Genomic DNA, 16481 nt, shown 5'->3' with positions numbered 1-16481 from the left:
GTATTTCAATGCGTAGCATGTTGCGTAAAACCCTCAGCGGTAGGGACAGCTTAGACAGAGGAGAAGGAGTTGTCTGACACAGAAGTTGGTAGGGGTGTTTCTACATCTTAAAATAATGTCTACTGATGTCTATTCAAATTTCGCGCCAGTCGCATAAGAGTGCCACTATCAGGATGCAAAACACGTTTGCTTTAAATACGTGCTCGACCGGTCGTGAGCATTAGTTACGTTTGAGACTAAATTTGGTGAGTTTGAAAAAGGTCGTGCAGAGGGCTACAAGGAACTGGATGTTCCTTCTATGATATTGCAGAAAGACGGTAGGAATATAGCCACTGTACATGACAGCTGGCATTGGTGATTACGCAAATGTATGGCCACAAGAAGGCCTGGCTCTGGACGGCCACATGACGCTACCGAGAGGGAAGAGCATCCATCGTCTTCGGCTAATTGGTCTGGTGCAACGTACTGCAATCTGCAGCAGCAATTTCAGCAGCAGTTGGCACCACAGTGACGCAACGAACCGTTACCAATTGGTTACATCAAGGACAGGTCCGAGTCAGATGATTTGTAGTGTGCATTCCACTGACCCCAAACCACCGCCATTTGCGACTTCAGAGGTATTAAATGAGAGCTTACTGGAGGGCACTGTGGATGTCTACTGTATTTTCTGATGAAAGATGGTTCTGCCTCAGTGTCAGTGATGGTTAGAATGCCAACTGAGGGCCTGCAACCAACGTGTCTGCATGCCAGGTACCCTAGAGCTACAGCTGGAGTTAATGCCTGGGGTGCGTATAGCAGCACGAGTACTCTCTTGGCTATCGCATGGCCCCTGACTACAAATTTGTACTTCAGTGCGGTAATTGTAGGAGTTGTGCTGCCACTCGTGAACGGCATTCCAGGAGGTGTTATCCAGCAGGATAATGTTCGCCCAAATGCCGCTATTGTAGCCCAACATGCTGACAGAGTATGGACGTGTCGCCTTGGCCTGTTCGACATCAGATCTGTCTCCAGTGGAGGACACATGGGGCATCATGGGACGACGACTACAGCGTCATCCACAAACAGCATCAAGAGTCTCTGTATTGAACGCATGGGGCATCATGGGACGACAACTACAGCGTCATCCACAAACAGCATCAACAGTCTCTGTATTGAACGACTAAGCTCAATAGACATGGAACTTCGGACAATAAAGTGTACGAACTTTTGGGTGCTTGCATTCAATTTTCTGGCGGGTGCATCGGTTATTAATGCATCGACATTTTACACTTATATTGTGGTTAGTTGTCACTTACGCGAATATGTGATCTTGCAATCTTAATCATATAATACGTTATCTAGAAACATTTATCTCGGCTTTTACATTACTATGCATTAATTATTTTCTGTAGGTACGATTTTTCCGTTCATGTATATATCAATTACGGAAGTAGAAAAGATTTACGATAACCCAGAGGAGTCTATGAGAAGTTGAAACGTCCCTTAGAACAATTATACATAACTGTGCCTAAACTAACACACAATATTTTTAGCGCAACGCAATCTGACTTTCAATAATCTCTACAAAAGAATGTCCCTGACTAACATTAACCTATACGTTTCACAAATCACTTACCTCACCAAAAATCTTCGTTACTCGAACTACTGCAATACAGCGAGCGCCACTACTGCCAGCTAAGTAAAAGATTCAAACTACGGAAGTCACTAACTACTGATAGGCACAGTTAGCAAATGAAAGATTTTAATAGAGAACAAACAATGTATTTACCTTAATAGTCATAATATATGTATCAGTTCATGACATCCATTCTTACAAATTTCAAAACTCCGCCATCTCTCTCCCCACGTCCACCACTGCTGGCGGCTCACCTCCAAGTGCGCAACGCTACGCGCTGTTCACATCCAGCTGCCCAACGCTACAACGGCGAGTATTACAATAATGCCAACCAGCCACAGACTGCACACAGCACAGCCAGTGATCTTCATACAGACCGCTACGTGGTGTTACCAATAAAAAAAACCTAAACAGCCTACTTGCAAAGTTTCTAGCTTTCAGGCAGGCAACAAGTGTTAGATAAAGCATTTGCTTGTTTAATTAAAAGTGAACCGCATGTCGTTATTACGTTTCATTAAAAGTCAGTTAACGTTTAACTTTCACTTGACAAATATTTACACGCGGTCTCATTTTACCATCAAAATTGCGAACACATGTGAATCTCTAGCCCTAATTTCTCATTTAACACAACAACAAAGTTGTACACAGGGAACTTGTTACTGCATCGATTGGAACTGGAGGAATATGGAAACAGAGATAGCGCATTGGTTTGTGAAAATTATGGTGCTTGAAAGTTTATGATCAGAGTACACGAATGACTTTCAGATAGTGTTGATCGTGAAAACTCATTTCCCTCATATTTGTTTGATTTAATAAATGAGGTCGTATCCCGCATTTTGATACTTTACTGCAAGGCAACAGGTGTACTGTAGGATAAGTGGAGGGGGGGGGGGGCGATTGGTTCTCTGCTGGACGTAGATGGTGGGGCTGGTGATGAATGTACCCAATCAGTTGTTCGAACACTTTATTGACAGGCACGAACAGACGTTGTTTAGCTCATCCGAAGCGGACTGCAGACAATTCGAAGTGATCCTTGGTCCCCTTCAAGCCGGTACTCCGGTAAGGAGGCACTGACGCAGACTTTCCATGTGAACACCAACCGACTTTCACAGTGTAATGGCGGATGGCGGTGGATGACTGCTGGAAGGCAGTGCGGCAAGGGGCAACGTCTGTGTGCTCGGGTTGTACACTCGGGCAACGGTCGTTGGTTCGCGACCTGTGGAGACCTCGTCATTGATGCTGTGAGAACTGCCAAAGGCTGTGTGTCATCAGCCAACATCATGATGCATTGGTGCTACTGGTTAAAAGCCCCTATTCCATGTGCAGAGAGATGCCGAAAGCACATTACCAAGTCCACGACGAAACGCCTGAGGAGGGGGGGGGGGGGGGGGGGAGGTCAATGGCCAGCCGTGGCGTAGCGAATACGTCGGACTGCGACCTGGTTTCATAACTGAGCTGCTTTTCCGGGTGTGGGATTACGAGCCGGTCATTTCCTCCCTCCTTAGATTAATTTGGTATTCCTGATCCCTGTTTTAGTGCTCTGACAGTAACAGAGACGCATACAATCTATCAATGTTTCTTCATTACCCGTTTTCCCATCTAACTTTGGAATAAGACTTTGGCGTGTCATTCTTTCCGTTTTTGTATTCGGCAAGCTGTAGGACCTCCTCTACAATACTTCAGCACTGAGTATCTGCGTCTCTCTTGGCTTTTTCTTTTTTCCTCTTTTTTTAAAACAGAACGACACTCATCGTGGTTGAATAACTTCCTGATTAGTGAGTATAGAGGACCTGTAGTTTGAAGGAAGGCAAGGATGACATCTGAACACCTCTACGTCTGAGATGGCAGCACGAAATATGTATTATAATCAATATTATGCAAACGGCTGATGTGGTAGTCCTTATAGTTATGTCAGTGGCAATGTTCGGGACGATATTTTCTTGTGTGATCGAGTAGGTTTACCATGGTAACAAGATTGTTTTGTGCTGCCATCATATGTTCCAACGCAGCCAGAAGAGTTGGCTCTAGGGAAGCCATGTTTTCCTTGGACAAGATTTCGAAACGTAGGTCTGGTAGGTAAATTAACGAATAGCTGGTGTTTGGATTTATAGTTCCATAATGGCGGCTGGTGAGTGGAACGTAGGTCCGGAAATGTTGCATCGAGTACAATTTATCAACCATCCCTGACCCTGTAGCTCAAGGCACTTGGTACCACCGGAATATCCTTGATCGTAGCAGGTGGAAGTGACCACTATTTGAGTGCAGACGATGTGAGAATATCTTCTGGAAAAAACTCGGTTTCACGTGTAGTGACCCCCTAAGGCATTTTGTCGCAAGATTCTGAGAGCCAAACAGAGTATGCTCGTATGACTCATTTATGGTGTGTCTTCGCTTTGTGGGGCAAACGATAACTGATCCTATTCTGCACTGCGGTAGTTCTGCACTCTGTGGAGGTGAGTAGAGAGAGTGGTACTGTCTGTCGGTTGATATCAGTAGTGCTTAGTGTACTGGTAAACGCATAAATTTCCTTATGGCTTTCCAGGCTACTGGACAGTCATGGACGGTGAATCGACAGTCTTTACAGGTTAACATTATCTATATCCGTAACCTTAGCCTCTTTCCCCCTTGTGTACTTCTTACAAGTAGACTGCTAAGGATTCCTCCTCCACTGATGGTAATAGTTCTAAAGTGGCCTGTAACTCGGCTGGAATTCTGCGTAGCTCTTCCAGAAGCCTCTCTGGTGGCAGGTCAGATGGTTACGGATCGCATGGAAAAATGCTTCCTGCAGCTCTACGATTTCGATGCGTGTGTCGGTGATACTTTTTCAAGTGTACGTAAATGCCTAGCGTTGGTCAGCTGTGTGTCGAAGATTTTCAATTGGTCCTTGAAAACACCTAAGTCCTGATTTACTGCCTCTGCTGAATCTCAGAGTGCGTCATGAGGTTTGCGGCTATGGTGTGTAACTGCCGGTTCGCCATCTCTTGGTCAAGACTGACCATCTGCTTGGTGATAATTTCAAGAATCTCTTGGTGCCCTTCCACACCTGCCTGTACCTGTTGCAACCCCGCCTTCATCTCCTCAACACCTGTGTTGGTAGTGCAAAATACTGTCTTTAGCATTCTGCCGCCTATGCCTATCCAGCCTCTCTTTTTATCGAACTTGAGGATCAATTCCATGGTTTAGAGCAGCTGCTGCTAAAACCGTACGAAATCTGGTCATAACACATCTTACTTTTAAGTATCATTCGCTGTCGCCCTACCTTGCATCAGGGGTTGTAATTTCGTGTAAGTATCCTCGATCTGCTGAACTATCGTCTATACAGCACTTACTACGTCTGGCTGCCAAACGCCATCCAAAGTTGTGCCTTCATAGCTTCTGGCATTTGGAATTGCCCCACACTTTACAGACTAAATTACCTTTATGAAACATCCGTTGTAACTTACCTTGAATCAGTCAGAGAAAGGCCAAAGTGCGTCACACACATACACACAAATTCTCATTTATTACCAACTGTCTTTTTATGTAGTTCAACACCAGCTACACATTGAACAAAACAGTTGTCGTTTTTGTTTCAATTAGACAGGAATGTTCTATTAATAGTTCCACATGTACCTTTCTCTTAGAAATAACACAGACATAATACCTAATAACTAGTAAGTAAAGACAAACATTTAGCTCGTAAGACCACCTGGTGGTCTTAATGTATGGGTGTGTTGCAACAATGTTAGGTACACTCTCCGTCATTAGTTTATTAACATATCTTTCTTTCTTCTGTCTGGCCAGTTCCCTTCCCCCCTCGGCAGGAGCTGCCGGAAAATCAGGCAATGATTCTGGTTCGCGTTGAGATGTTTGAATTCTACTTGTATAAACAATCGTTCGTAAGACGAGGGTCAGATGACCTAATTAACTGCCCGACTTTTGATTTTGCTTTTTTATTGTGGGTGTTTTACTGTCTTTCTAGAGGCAACATATTAAGTTTTTTCATCTGACGCCAAATACCATCTGATCTTTTGATAAATTCCCAAACAGAGGATGAATCCTCTCCTAGGGTAGATTGACATAATTCGAGAGGTGAGGGCATTTTACCAACAAAAACAACCTCGAAGCCCGGAAGATCGTTTTTTTCTTTGTGATTTATTGTACACACTTGTGTCCCATTTATCATGGCTACTATTTACGTAACAATTTAGCATCTCACTAAAAGCTCACACTGTGCTACCGTTTACTTGCGGTTGATGGGCACTAGTTCGTAACTTCTTCATGCACAACAGTAACATAGTTGCTAAAATAGTTTAGACGTAAAGTTCGTGCCTTAGTATGTAATACTGTTTCCAGTGGTCGAATTCCAATAGTTGTTGGTTAATTACAGCGCGAGCCACTGCGTCTGCTTGTTAGTTTGATATGGCGATCTTGGCTAAGTAACGTTGAAAATGTTCAATTATAGTTCACATATCCATTTTCCGCTGAGTTTGTACAGATAGTCTGAGGATGTCAAGTCCTATCATTCGAAATAGTTTCTCTGCCTCAGGCAGTCTTTGTAATGGGTTAGCTGGCGACCCAACTTGGCTCTTTACGTGTACGGAATACTGTTCTTTACGTAGCCCTCAACATATTGTTTTCTCTGTGGCATATGTAATTTTTCGCAACGAGGTGTTTCTTGGCTCGTCGTCCGCTATGCCCAGCTAAAATGGAATCAAAGATTGCCTCAGCATCTCATTCCGTAAACAGGCTGACACGATGACAAGGCGGCCGCTTCGTGATTGCATGTTAAGCCACTCTGTTGCCAGGAGTGAAGTGGGCTTGTTTCTGGTACTGCACAGATTTGACCTCAACAGCCTGAGCTCTGCATCACTCTTCTGTATCTAATTTCACTGCATCCTACAGTACGTACTTTGCGATTTAACTCATCAGTGTCACCTTGATACCTCCCTTTTTTTGACTACGACACATCCGAAGGCCTCATGGGGAGTGCCACAGTCAGTTTCCAGCAGCTCTTCACGGGGCAGCGATGTTAGTGCAGAGTTACGGCATGACCTTTCTCCCACAGTGTCGGCTCGCAGACGCAAATCAGGGGCAGCAACTGATGGCGTGTCTCGTGAGTAGAGGTACAGATTGACAGCGTGCCAAGCACCTTCAGTTTGATCCCAGTGAGCCAATGGTAGTAAAGGCCTAATCTTTCCGTCAGCGGATGAGACGTTCGCAGCTCACAACGTATAAGTGCAGCAGCTGCAGTCTCCAAGACAGTAGTCATCTGGTGAACGGTAGACAGCACACCACAAGTACTGCCTCGATACTGGATCTCTGCAACTGGAAGATGGAGAGCTCCTCAGCCTGCATATTAGTAATTGTCTGCCGGAGGCAATGACGTTATGTCCCAGCATGGATGATCGAATGTGGTCTCGCTTTATAGGTTCATCTGTGGTCTTCATGGCTTTCGGTGTCCCAGCTGTGGCTTTCAACTCTTCAGCTAGGTGCTTTTCTGCAACATCATCAGACTCAAAGGCGTTCTCCTGAAAGATTTATGTATAGTTACGGAACCTCGCAACGTTGTAAAAGTGACGTTATAATCATTCCACAGTGAAGTCATCTTGCTGAAGTGACGATTCATACCTCCCCCTCAAGCGATGTGAAGCAGTAGCCTCAACTGTGTGCCACGATATTGCAGTATCTTCTCTCCTGCCTGTTTGACATTCCGGTTGCGACACTGCGTTCGAGCCCGGCTTGCCATGTCTCGGCGCTGGATGGGAAAAACTATAAAAATTCCTACATTTTCCCAATGAACCTTTCTCCGGCGTAGCAAAGCATAACAGCCCCGTCACTTCTTCTGATCTACACCGATTAGCAGGTCGCTGGCTTCTAATAGAATTTTGTGCTTCATATAAATGGAATAGAGACTTAAATGCCGAAAACTGTATCTCGAATGAATAGAAGCTGTTTCATATTTTCAAAAACAAAACAAAAACAGCTTTTCTTTTCAAAATATTATTATGTTTTGCTAGTCATTGATGGGATACTTAATCAGGCTTTCCATTTTCGCTTAGAGTGTCTGACAATTTATTCTAATCATCCCTCGGGCTTACATTAACAGTTATTATTTTTAATTACAACGTATATATTAATTGTTAATCTTTCACACCTTTGCATTACTAAACACTGGCTTGCACTTTTATTCCTGATCTGAAAATTTCTATCCCTTCTTTCATTTCCTCTTTCTCATATAAATTGAACAATGAATTCTACCGTAACGTTTGTGTGCGGTACTCTTATTCTTCTCATACAACTTCCACATCTCATTGTCAGATATTACACGACTGCGTGTAAAACACGAAACTGAATATTTACTGCCCACACAGTCGCACAGAAATAATTATTGAGATAAACAGGAGAAAATAATTCGGAGGTGTCAGTATTTGTTACTGGACCGTAACTTGGAAAATGAGCTTGTACACATTCCGTTGTAACATGAATGAGAAATTTGACAGATTTCTGGCGACCTGTCAGGTACACAACTCAGATTACGTCCATCTTCATTTCTAATAAGCCTAACAGAGTATTTAGAGTACGAAAAATATTAAATATCCAGTAGGTTACATGTCAAATAAACAGGAAAAGGCTGAACTTCGTTATGAAGTAAGAAACGTTCCAGTGATACAATATCATACTGTAGACCGTAGTCATGTAAAAATATATTACCGCTGTAGAGTTGTAGCATGCAAACGAATTCATCTCATGTAATTATTTTTTGGAAGATATCTCTATTGGCAATATTCGCAGATTCTAAGAATCGTGATCATTACTGATAAAGTCTGGCACTCCGTACCATCATTTCGGTTTGAACCGCGATCTCAGGCTAACGCCAGCCACTGCAATAGCATAACGACTGACGTGCAGGACAGCAACAGTTCGTTTAGTTTTTTGGCAACTGTATATCCCATGCAATACAATAAAGATCGATCGACCTCGTAAATATATCTTATTTCACATTTGAAAAAAAAAAAAAAAGGAGATGGGAGAAATTGTACACGTCACATGTCGGGATCGGCAGTCTACCAAGATTTTCGCTTCCCGCCAATAGAAGGGATTGTCATTCAGTGACAATAACAAACAATTTACTTATATTTAAGTGTATTATGAATACGAGACATTATCATAAGCGTTTACTTAATGTTTTGATTGTTATTTTTCTTGTATTTACTGCTTTGTGTTGCAACAGCCTTAACTTAATTTCAAATTCCTTGCTACAAATATGTGTCGTATTTGAAAATGACCGTCTCTGTAGTTACATTCATGAATCCTTTTTTTTATTTTGAAATATAGACCATTAGCGCTGATGAGTAGGAGGAACATACGCCAATCAGTTGTGAGCACTGCAGGTCAAAATAGTCTCTCTCTAGCGTCCTCTAACTCCGCAGCAGCCGCGCTACATATTCCTCTTGCCGTGAGGTAAGAAGCCAATTTTCTTAGTTCACACCTCAAATCACTATCCTCAACTAAAGTTAAGCCCATCATAAAATATTACTGTCTCTGTAAGCATTTTTGTTTAATACTGAGCAGGGAAATTACCGTCTTAAGAACCTCTTAAACTTTGTTGACGCTGATGCCAGAGGCTTGTTATTGTAAAATAAAACAACGGACTGTACAAACACTTGATGGGGGCAGCATGCAGCACGCGGAGCGTAGTTTAATCACCACTGTTCTTTCGGCACTTGGACGGTTATTAGTTTGCTAAAATTCTTTTAACCGCTACTCATTGATTTCAGTAATACTATTCCTTTAGCTATGTTAGAATAATTTCGAATTAGTTCACGATCCTAAGAATCAATTACCCTCCTGATTCAGACGATAACGGATACATTCACCTATGATTACGAACATGAAATACTATATTTCTGTTTTGTTCATTACATAGTGTATAAAAAATAAAACAAATCTAACAAAAATATATAATCGTAATGATCACTGTTAAACTTTGACGCACTTTTCACACATGATATCCCAGATCCATAAGGAGAGAAGACTAGTTCATTCTTTGATGCCATTATTTTTCTGTTGTGTTCATCACCACATCTAGAACAGAAAGTGGCTGCTGCCAGCTGGAGACAGCAGGGGTCTGTGCAGCATCGTTTATGCGGTCTGTGCAGCATCGTTGATGTGGTCTGCGCAGCATCATTGATGTGGTCTGTGCAGCATCGTTGATATGGTCTGTGCGCATCGTTGACGTGGTCTGTGCAGCATCGTTGATGCGGTCACCAGGCAGTGACTGCCGCCATCAGCGGAAGCAACAGCAGCAGCAGAGCCTGCCCAGTGGCGCGGCCCCCCACGTTGCAGCCGTCTTCGCCACACGTGTACACGTGGCCACTGCGCCACGCCCCAGAGCCCCCCATGAAGGCGCACCGTCTCTCCACCCAGTCCCGCGACTCTGCTAACAAACCGACATGTCCTCCCAGTTAGCCGCCACAGCATAAAACGGAATTACATCTACACGTAAGACCGTACTACTCAACCACGATATTACTGCACTTGGCCTCCAGCGGCCGTTATCGGAAATGCCTGGTGACACTACATTCAACAGAAGCCACATCAGTTTTTTCGACTGCTGTATTTACTGTGGAACAAACAGCTACACGGCAAGTTGCCAGGTCGTTAAAACAGCAGAACACATTCTAATCGGCTCCAAGTGCACAGATCAACACATTAGCTAGCAAAGCAGCTTCACTTCAGGTGCAATAATATTGTGGTTGATTAACGCATTATAATGAAAGGAAAACATAGAATGTTCCTGTGCCGTCTGTTTGTTTACGAGGCCACCATGAAAATTCACCTCACAGTAACACAATGATTTTTATACCAATATCCACTTATTTTTCGACATAGTCTCCTCTTACGTCATTATTTTAGTTGCATCACAATTAATAGCAGAAACAAACACTGGCGGGACTTGCGCCCGTGGTTTAGGGGTAGCGTCATCGGAACGTCTTCGATCCTGGGTTCCAATCCGGTCACTGCTTAAATTATGATTAATAACTAGCATTGGCGGCCGAGACTTCCGGCATAAGAAGTCATTCTCATTCTGCCAACGGCCTTTCAAAGAGGGCGGAGGAGCAAACAGTGGTTCAGGGCACTCTTCTTCTAGAGGTGCAAACCTGTCCCTAAAGGTGGGAGAATCAGCAATGAACAACGGCAAGAGGATTCAGAAAACAATGGAAACACGTAACATGTATCCACATAACAAGTGGCCTGTAATTGAAAAAGTATCATGATGATCTCTCCATTGGGAAAGGATCTCTGGGAGGGGACTGCCTACGGGAAGGTGACCACCAGAAAAAGATTGAATAATCAACGAAAGGATAACTTTCTACGAGTCGCGGAGTGGAAAGTCAGAAGCTGTAACGTGGTAGGGAAACTAGAAAATCTGAAAAGGGAAATGCAAAGGCTCAGTCTATATATAGTATGGGTCAGTGAAGTGAAATGGAAGGAAGACAAGAATTTTCGGTCACATGAGTATAGAGTACTACCGGCAGCAGCAGAAAATGGTGTAACTGAAGTATAATTCGCTATGAATAAGAGAGCAGATCAGAGAGAGTGTTACAGTGAACAGTTCAGTGATAGGATTCTTCTTATCAGAATCGATAGCAAACCAACACTGACAACGATAGATCAGGTATACATGCCGACATCGCAGGATCAAGATGAAGAGATAGAGCAAGTATATCAGGACATTGAAAAGGTAATACAGTAAGTAAAAGGAGATGAAAATCTAATAATCATGAGGGACAGGACTGCAGAGTGAAGGAGTAGATGAAACGGTTACAGGAGAATATGGGCTTGGGAAAAAGAATGAGAGAGTAATAAGGCTGAGTTCTGTAATAAATATTATGTTCAATAATCACAAGAGGACGGGGCATACTTGGAACAGTCCGGGTGATACGGGAAGATTTCAGTTAGATGACATCATAGTCAGACAAAGATTCCGAAATCAGATAATGGATTGTAAGGCGTACCCAGGAAAATATATAGACTCAGATCACTAGAAAGTTGTGATCAAGACTAGGCTGCAGTTTAAGACATTAGTCAGAAACAATCAATACGCAAAGAACTGCGACACAGAAGTATTAAAGGATGACGAAACTCGCTTGTAGCTCTCTAAGGCTGTAGATACAGTAATACGGAATAACTCAGTAGGCAGTACAGAGGAATGGACAACTGTAGAAAGGGCCATCACAGAATTTGGAAAGAAAAACGTAGGTACAAAGAAGGTAACTGTGAAGAAACCATGAGCAACAGAAGAAATTCTTTAGATGATCGATCAAAGTAGGAAGTACAAAAATGTTCTGGGTTCAAATGGTTCAAATGGCTCTGAGCACTATGGGACTTAACATCTATGGTCATCAGTCCTCTAGAACTTAGAACTACTTAAACCTAACTAACCTAAGGACAATACACAACACCCAGCCATCACGAGGCAGAGAAAATCCCTAACCCCGCCGGGAATCGAACCCGGGAACCCGGGCGCGGGAAGCGAGAACGCTACCACACGACCACGAGATACGGGCATGTTCTGGGAAACTCAGGAAAATCAGAAATACAAATCGCTGAGGAATGAAATAAATAGGAAGTGCAGGGAAACTAAGACGAAATGGTCGCAAGAAAAATGTGAAGAAATCGATCAAGATATGAATGTTGGAAGGACAGTCTCAGCATACACGAAAGTTAAAACAATCTTTCGGTGACATTAAAAGAAATGGTGGTAACATTAACAGTGAAACGTAAATTGCACTGTCAAATGCGGAGCAGAGAGTGCATAGGTGGAAAGAATACATTGAAATCCTATATAAGGGGGAAGATTTGTCTGACGTGCAAGACGAAGATATAGGAGTCGATTTAGAAGAGCTAGGAGACCCAGTATTAAAACCAGAATTAAAGAGAGCTTCGGAGTACTTAAGATCAAATAACACAGAAGGCACAGATAACATTCCATCAGAATTTCTAAAATCATTGGGGGAAGTGGCTACAAGAAGACTATTTACGTTGGTGTGTAGAATATTTGAGTCTTGTGACATACCATCTGACTTTCGGTAAAATATCATCCACGCAATCTCGAAGACTGTAAGAACAGACAAGTGCGAGAATTGTCGCACACTCAGCTTGACAGCTCATGCAGCAAAATGCTGTCAATAATAATATACAGGAGAATGGAAAAGGAAATTGAGGATGTTGTTGTGACGATCGGTTTGGCTTTAGAAAAGGCATAGGCACGAGATAGGCAATTCTCACGTTGCGGTTCATAATGGAAGCAAGACTAAAGAAAAATCTGTATACTGTCATAGGATTTGTCGACCTGGAGAAAGCTTTCGACAATGCATAATGATGAAAAATGTTCGAAATTCTGCTGAGACGGATAATATACAAAACGTACAAGAGCCAAGAGGGAATAATAAGAGTCGATGACCAAGAACGAAGTGTTCGGATTGAAAACGGTGTAAGACAGGGATATAGTCTTTCGCCCCTACTGTTCGATCTGTACATCGAGGAAGCAGTGATGGAAATAAAAGAAAGGTTCAGGAATGGAATTAAAATTGAAGGTGAAATGGTATCAATGATAAGATTCGCTGATGACATTGCTATCCCGAATGAAATAGAGAAGTATTACATGATCTGCTGAATTGAATGAACAGTCTAATGAGTACAAAATATGGATTGAGAGTAAATCAAAGAAAGATGAAAGTAATGAGGAGTGGCAGAAATGAGAACAGTGAGAACGTCAGGATTGATGGTCACTATCTGGGCAACAGAATAACCAATGACGGACGGAGCAAGGAGGACAACCATAGCAGACTAGCACTGCCGAAAACGGCATTCGTGGCCAAGAGAAGTCTATTAGTATCAAACATAGGCACTAATCTGAGGAAGAAATTTCTGGGAATGTACGTCTGGAGTACGGCATTGTATGGTAGTTGAACATGGAATGGTGGAAAACCGGAACAGAAGAGAATCGAAGCATTTGAGATGTGGTACTGCAAACGAATGTTGAAAATCAGGTGGACAGATGCGGTAACGAATGAGGAGGCTCTACTCAGAATTGTAGAGGAAAGGAACATGTGGAAAAAACTGATAAGGAGAAGGCACAAGATGATAGGACATTTGTTAAGACACGAGGGAATGAGTTCCATGGTACTAGAGGGAGCCGTAGAGGATAAAATCTGTAGACGAAGACAGAGATTGGAGTACATCCAGCAAATAACTGAGGATGGAGTTTGCAAGTTCTACTCTGAGATGAAGAGGTTACCACAGGGGAGGAATTCGTGACCGGCCGAATCAAATAAGTCAGAAGAATGATGACTCAAAAACAAAAATATTAAGAAAAAACACTGGTGAGAACACGCTGGTGCACTGAACTTAAGGACCAAAGTAGCTTTGGCATGATGAGTCAGTGTCAAATAACATACTTCGACGTACTAGGACCATACGTAGAAAGAGCAGCTACAGTATATGTAGTGCAAGAAGTAATTGGAAGAATCTGATATGAGACATACAGAAACGACACTTCTATTTAAAGGCAATAACGTCACTGCAGTCGCTCCGATTCAGGACTATCCTCTCAACATTACAAAAGGAGGGACATGGTTGTTAACATGGGGTGGGATCACTACCGACGGTCGTGCATGTTCTCATGCTGGCCACAAGTTTAGTAAGGCGTTCTTGTGGTAGTGCGTCCTTTTTTTCACCAGCACATGTAAAACTGCTGGCTAGTCGTTGGTGCATGTGGATTTGCTGCTATTGTCCCCGAACGGGTGTCACACGAGCCCGACGGCTTTTAAGTCAGTGGAAAACATAGGCCAGTCATTTTTCCAATGTATTCTCGTTCAGAGAGATCTTCCACCTGAGTTGTTCGATGCAGTCGCACAGTCGTCCATAAAAATGAAGTCATGGCCAAATTCACCTCTGAAAATACGCACATGTGGAAGGAGTACAGAATCGTAATAACTTTGAATGGTGTTCAAAGACGTGGACCTCAGAACACCCAAGAAACGTGGTCTGAGGCATGAGGCATGATCATAAACTAGGGCGGGGAAAGTTATAAATGTGACTCACAATCCATGATCAGATCAACTGCTGTAGAATCTGTACCTCGATCTTTGTATTAAAGGGTGACCATTAAGCTATGAAGCTTTACGTTGAGTTTTCGTACTTTAATACTATGTGTCGAATGATAACTGGACAATGGTTTACCGTCTGTCGGAAGTTAGGCCAAAACAACTATGCTGAGTGAAAATTACTTCTAGAAAGTGCGCAGGAGAAGAATACTTTTAATATAAGAATATACAGCCTACAGTTGCAGGTTAACTTTATCGTTTACCTAGGTTCAACGCTAGTAATAACGCCTTCTTCAAAACCTGCAAAAGGTTAATATTATAATGTGCTAATAAATTATATCATATATAGTCATCCTACAGGATGCAACGTGTGGTACTTACATAAAATAATATTTAAATGTTTGCCTAAAACAAGCCATGTCCTAACTCAACTTTATAAAACTTGATGCATAACCATAACATAGAGCTACTACATCATGAAGTTAAGGGATACAGACTCGACACGCTTGAGAAACTACAAATTTATGCACACCTAATTACAGATAGAGGCAATGTACTGAACGGTCAACTGTATCTAAAAATTAGGGCATACTTCGAAAGCTCCAGCCTATATTAGGTTTACAATAATTCATAATGCATGTGACCATCACAGTTTCTATAATTATAGAACCTTTCCTACAGATGTTCATACGCGTTATCTGAATCGTTATCTGACGCGTGCATAATAAGAGTTTGATTCTATGCGTCCCGCGTGTGCTCGCCGCCCTCTGTGAGGCAAACCACGAAGCCCTCCGGTCCGGAGTCTCTAGTCACACTACGAGGCCCATACAACGGGCCTAAAGTGGATTTGCTACAGCTTATTTAATAGAAGTGACAAAATATTATGGTTATGCATCAAGTTTTATAAAGTTGACTTAGTACATGGCTTGTTTTAGGCAAACATTTAAATAATATTATATGTAAGTACTACACGTTGCATCCTGTAGGATGACCATATCTAATATAATTTACTAGCACATTATAATATTAACTTTTTGCAAGTTCTGAAGTAGACATTATTACTAACGTTGAAACCTAGGTTAACGATAAAGTTAACCTGCAACTTTAGGCTGTATATTCTTATATAAACAATATCAGTTGCTGTCGCTGCATAAAAATGTTATAAATTATGAAATACTTTTAATATCTGCACAACTTGGTCTTAAAATGGCCTGTGAGTGACACTGAAACTCTACGTGACGTTATAAACAACGATGACCCTCGTTGACAGCTTTCAATAAAATTATCTGTTTTCAAAGTGCCCAAAGCGTTATGACTGTATTTGTGAACTTCGTAAAGTATCAAAGATAGTTTTAGGATGATTGAAACGTGTGTCACACATCGCAACGAACACCACCACGCCACCTGCGAGCTCTTACCATAGTAGGTAATCTTGGCGCACATCTGTTGAGGGTGCGAGCAGTCGACGAGAGGAGCGCTGCCGGGAAGGAACGGGTCGCCACAGGCGGGGTCCTCGCTGGAGTAGCAGTGGTAGCACCGCAGGGCCGCTCCTGGAACGGTTTAATATGCATCACTGGACATTCTACACCACATCATCTTCGTTCTAGTCGGAAAGTGCCTGACCTCTTGCACCAGTGTGTGGCAGTAGCGCGCCCACAACTCCTACGATGACACCCACTGGAGGCATTAAGATTCTAGTACAGCAATGAAACGCGAAAGTATCGAATCTTCGTTGAAATTGTTGTACATTTTGAAAATTTCACAAGGGTCAG

The 16481-nt window shown here is 42.5% G+C and overlaps 1 protein-coding gene across 2 annotated transcripts in view; it reads right to left on the bottom strand.

Moving 5' to 3' along the window:
* Nucleotides 1-9475: 9475 nt before the first annotated feature.
* The window catches only part of LOC126336200 (protein quiver-like), a 66177-nt gene continuing 59171 nt past the window's right edge, over nucleotides 9476-16481 (bottom strand). Inside the window, exons 2-3 of one of the 2 annotated variants that reach the window (XM_049999703.1) lie at nucleotides 16128-16259; nucleotides 9476-10037 (exon numbers count right to left, since the gene is read on the bottom strand). In XM_049999703.1, the coding sequence (XP_049855660.1) occupies nucleotides 9862-10037; nucleotides 16128-16259 (308 nt within the window). In that variant the 3' untranslated portion in view covers nucleotides 9476-9861. The remainder of the gene's footprint in view (nucleotides 10038-16127; nucleotides 16260-16481) is intronic. The other variant, XM_049999705.1, reaches the window with a different exon arrangement.

The sequence above is a fragment of the Schistocerca gregaria genome, chromosome 2 (assembly GCF_023897955.1).
Source record: "Schistocerca gregaria isolate iqSchGreg1 chromosome 2, iqSchGreg1.2, whole genome shotgun sequence".
NCBI lineage: Eukaryota > Metazoa > Arthropoda > Insecta > Orthoptera > Acrididae > Schistocerca > Schistocerca gregaria.
The sequence above is the reverse complement of the archived record's forward strand: the minus strand, read 5'-3'. Positions and strand labels throughout refer to the sequence as shown.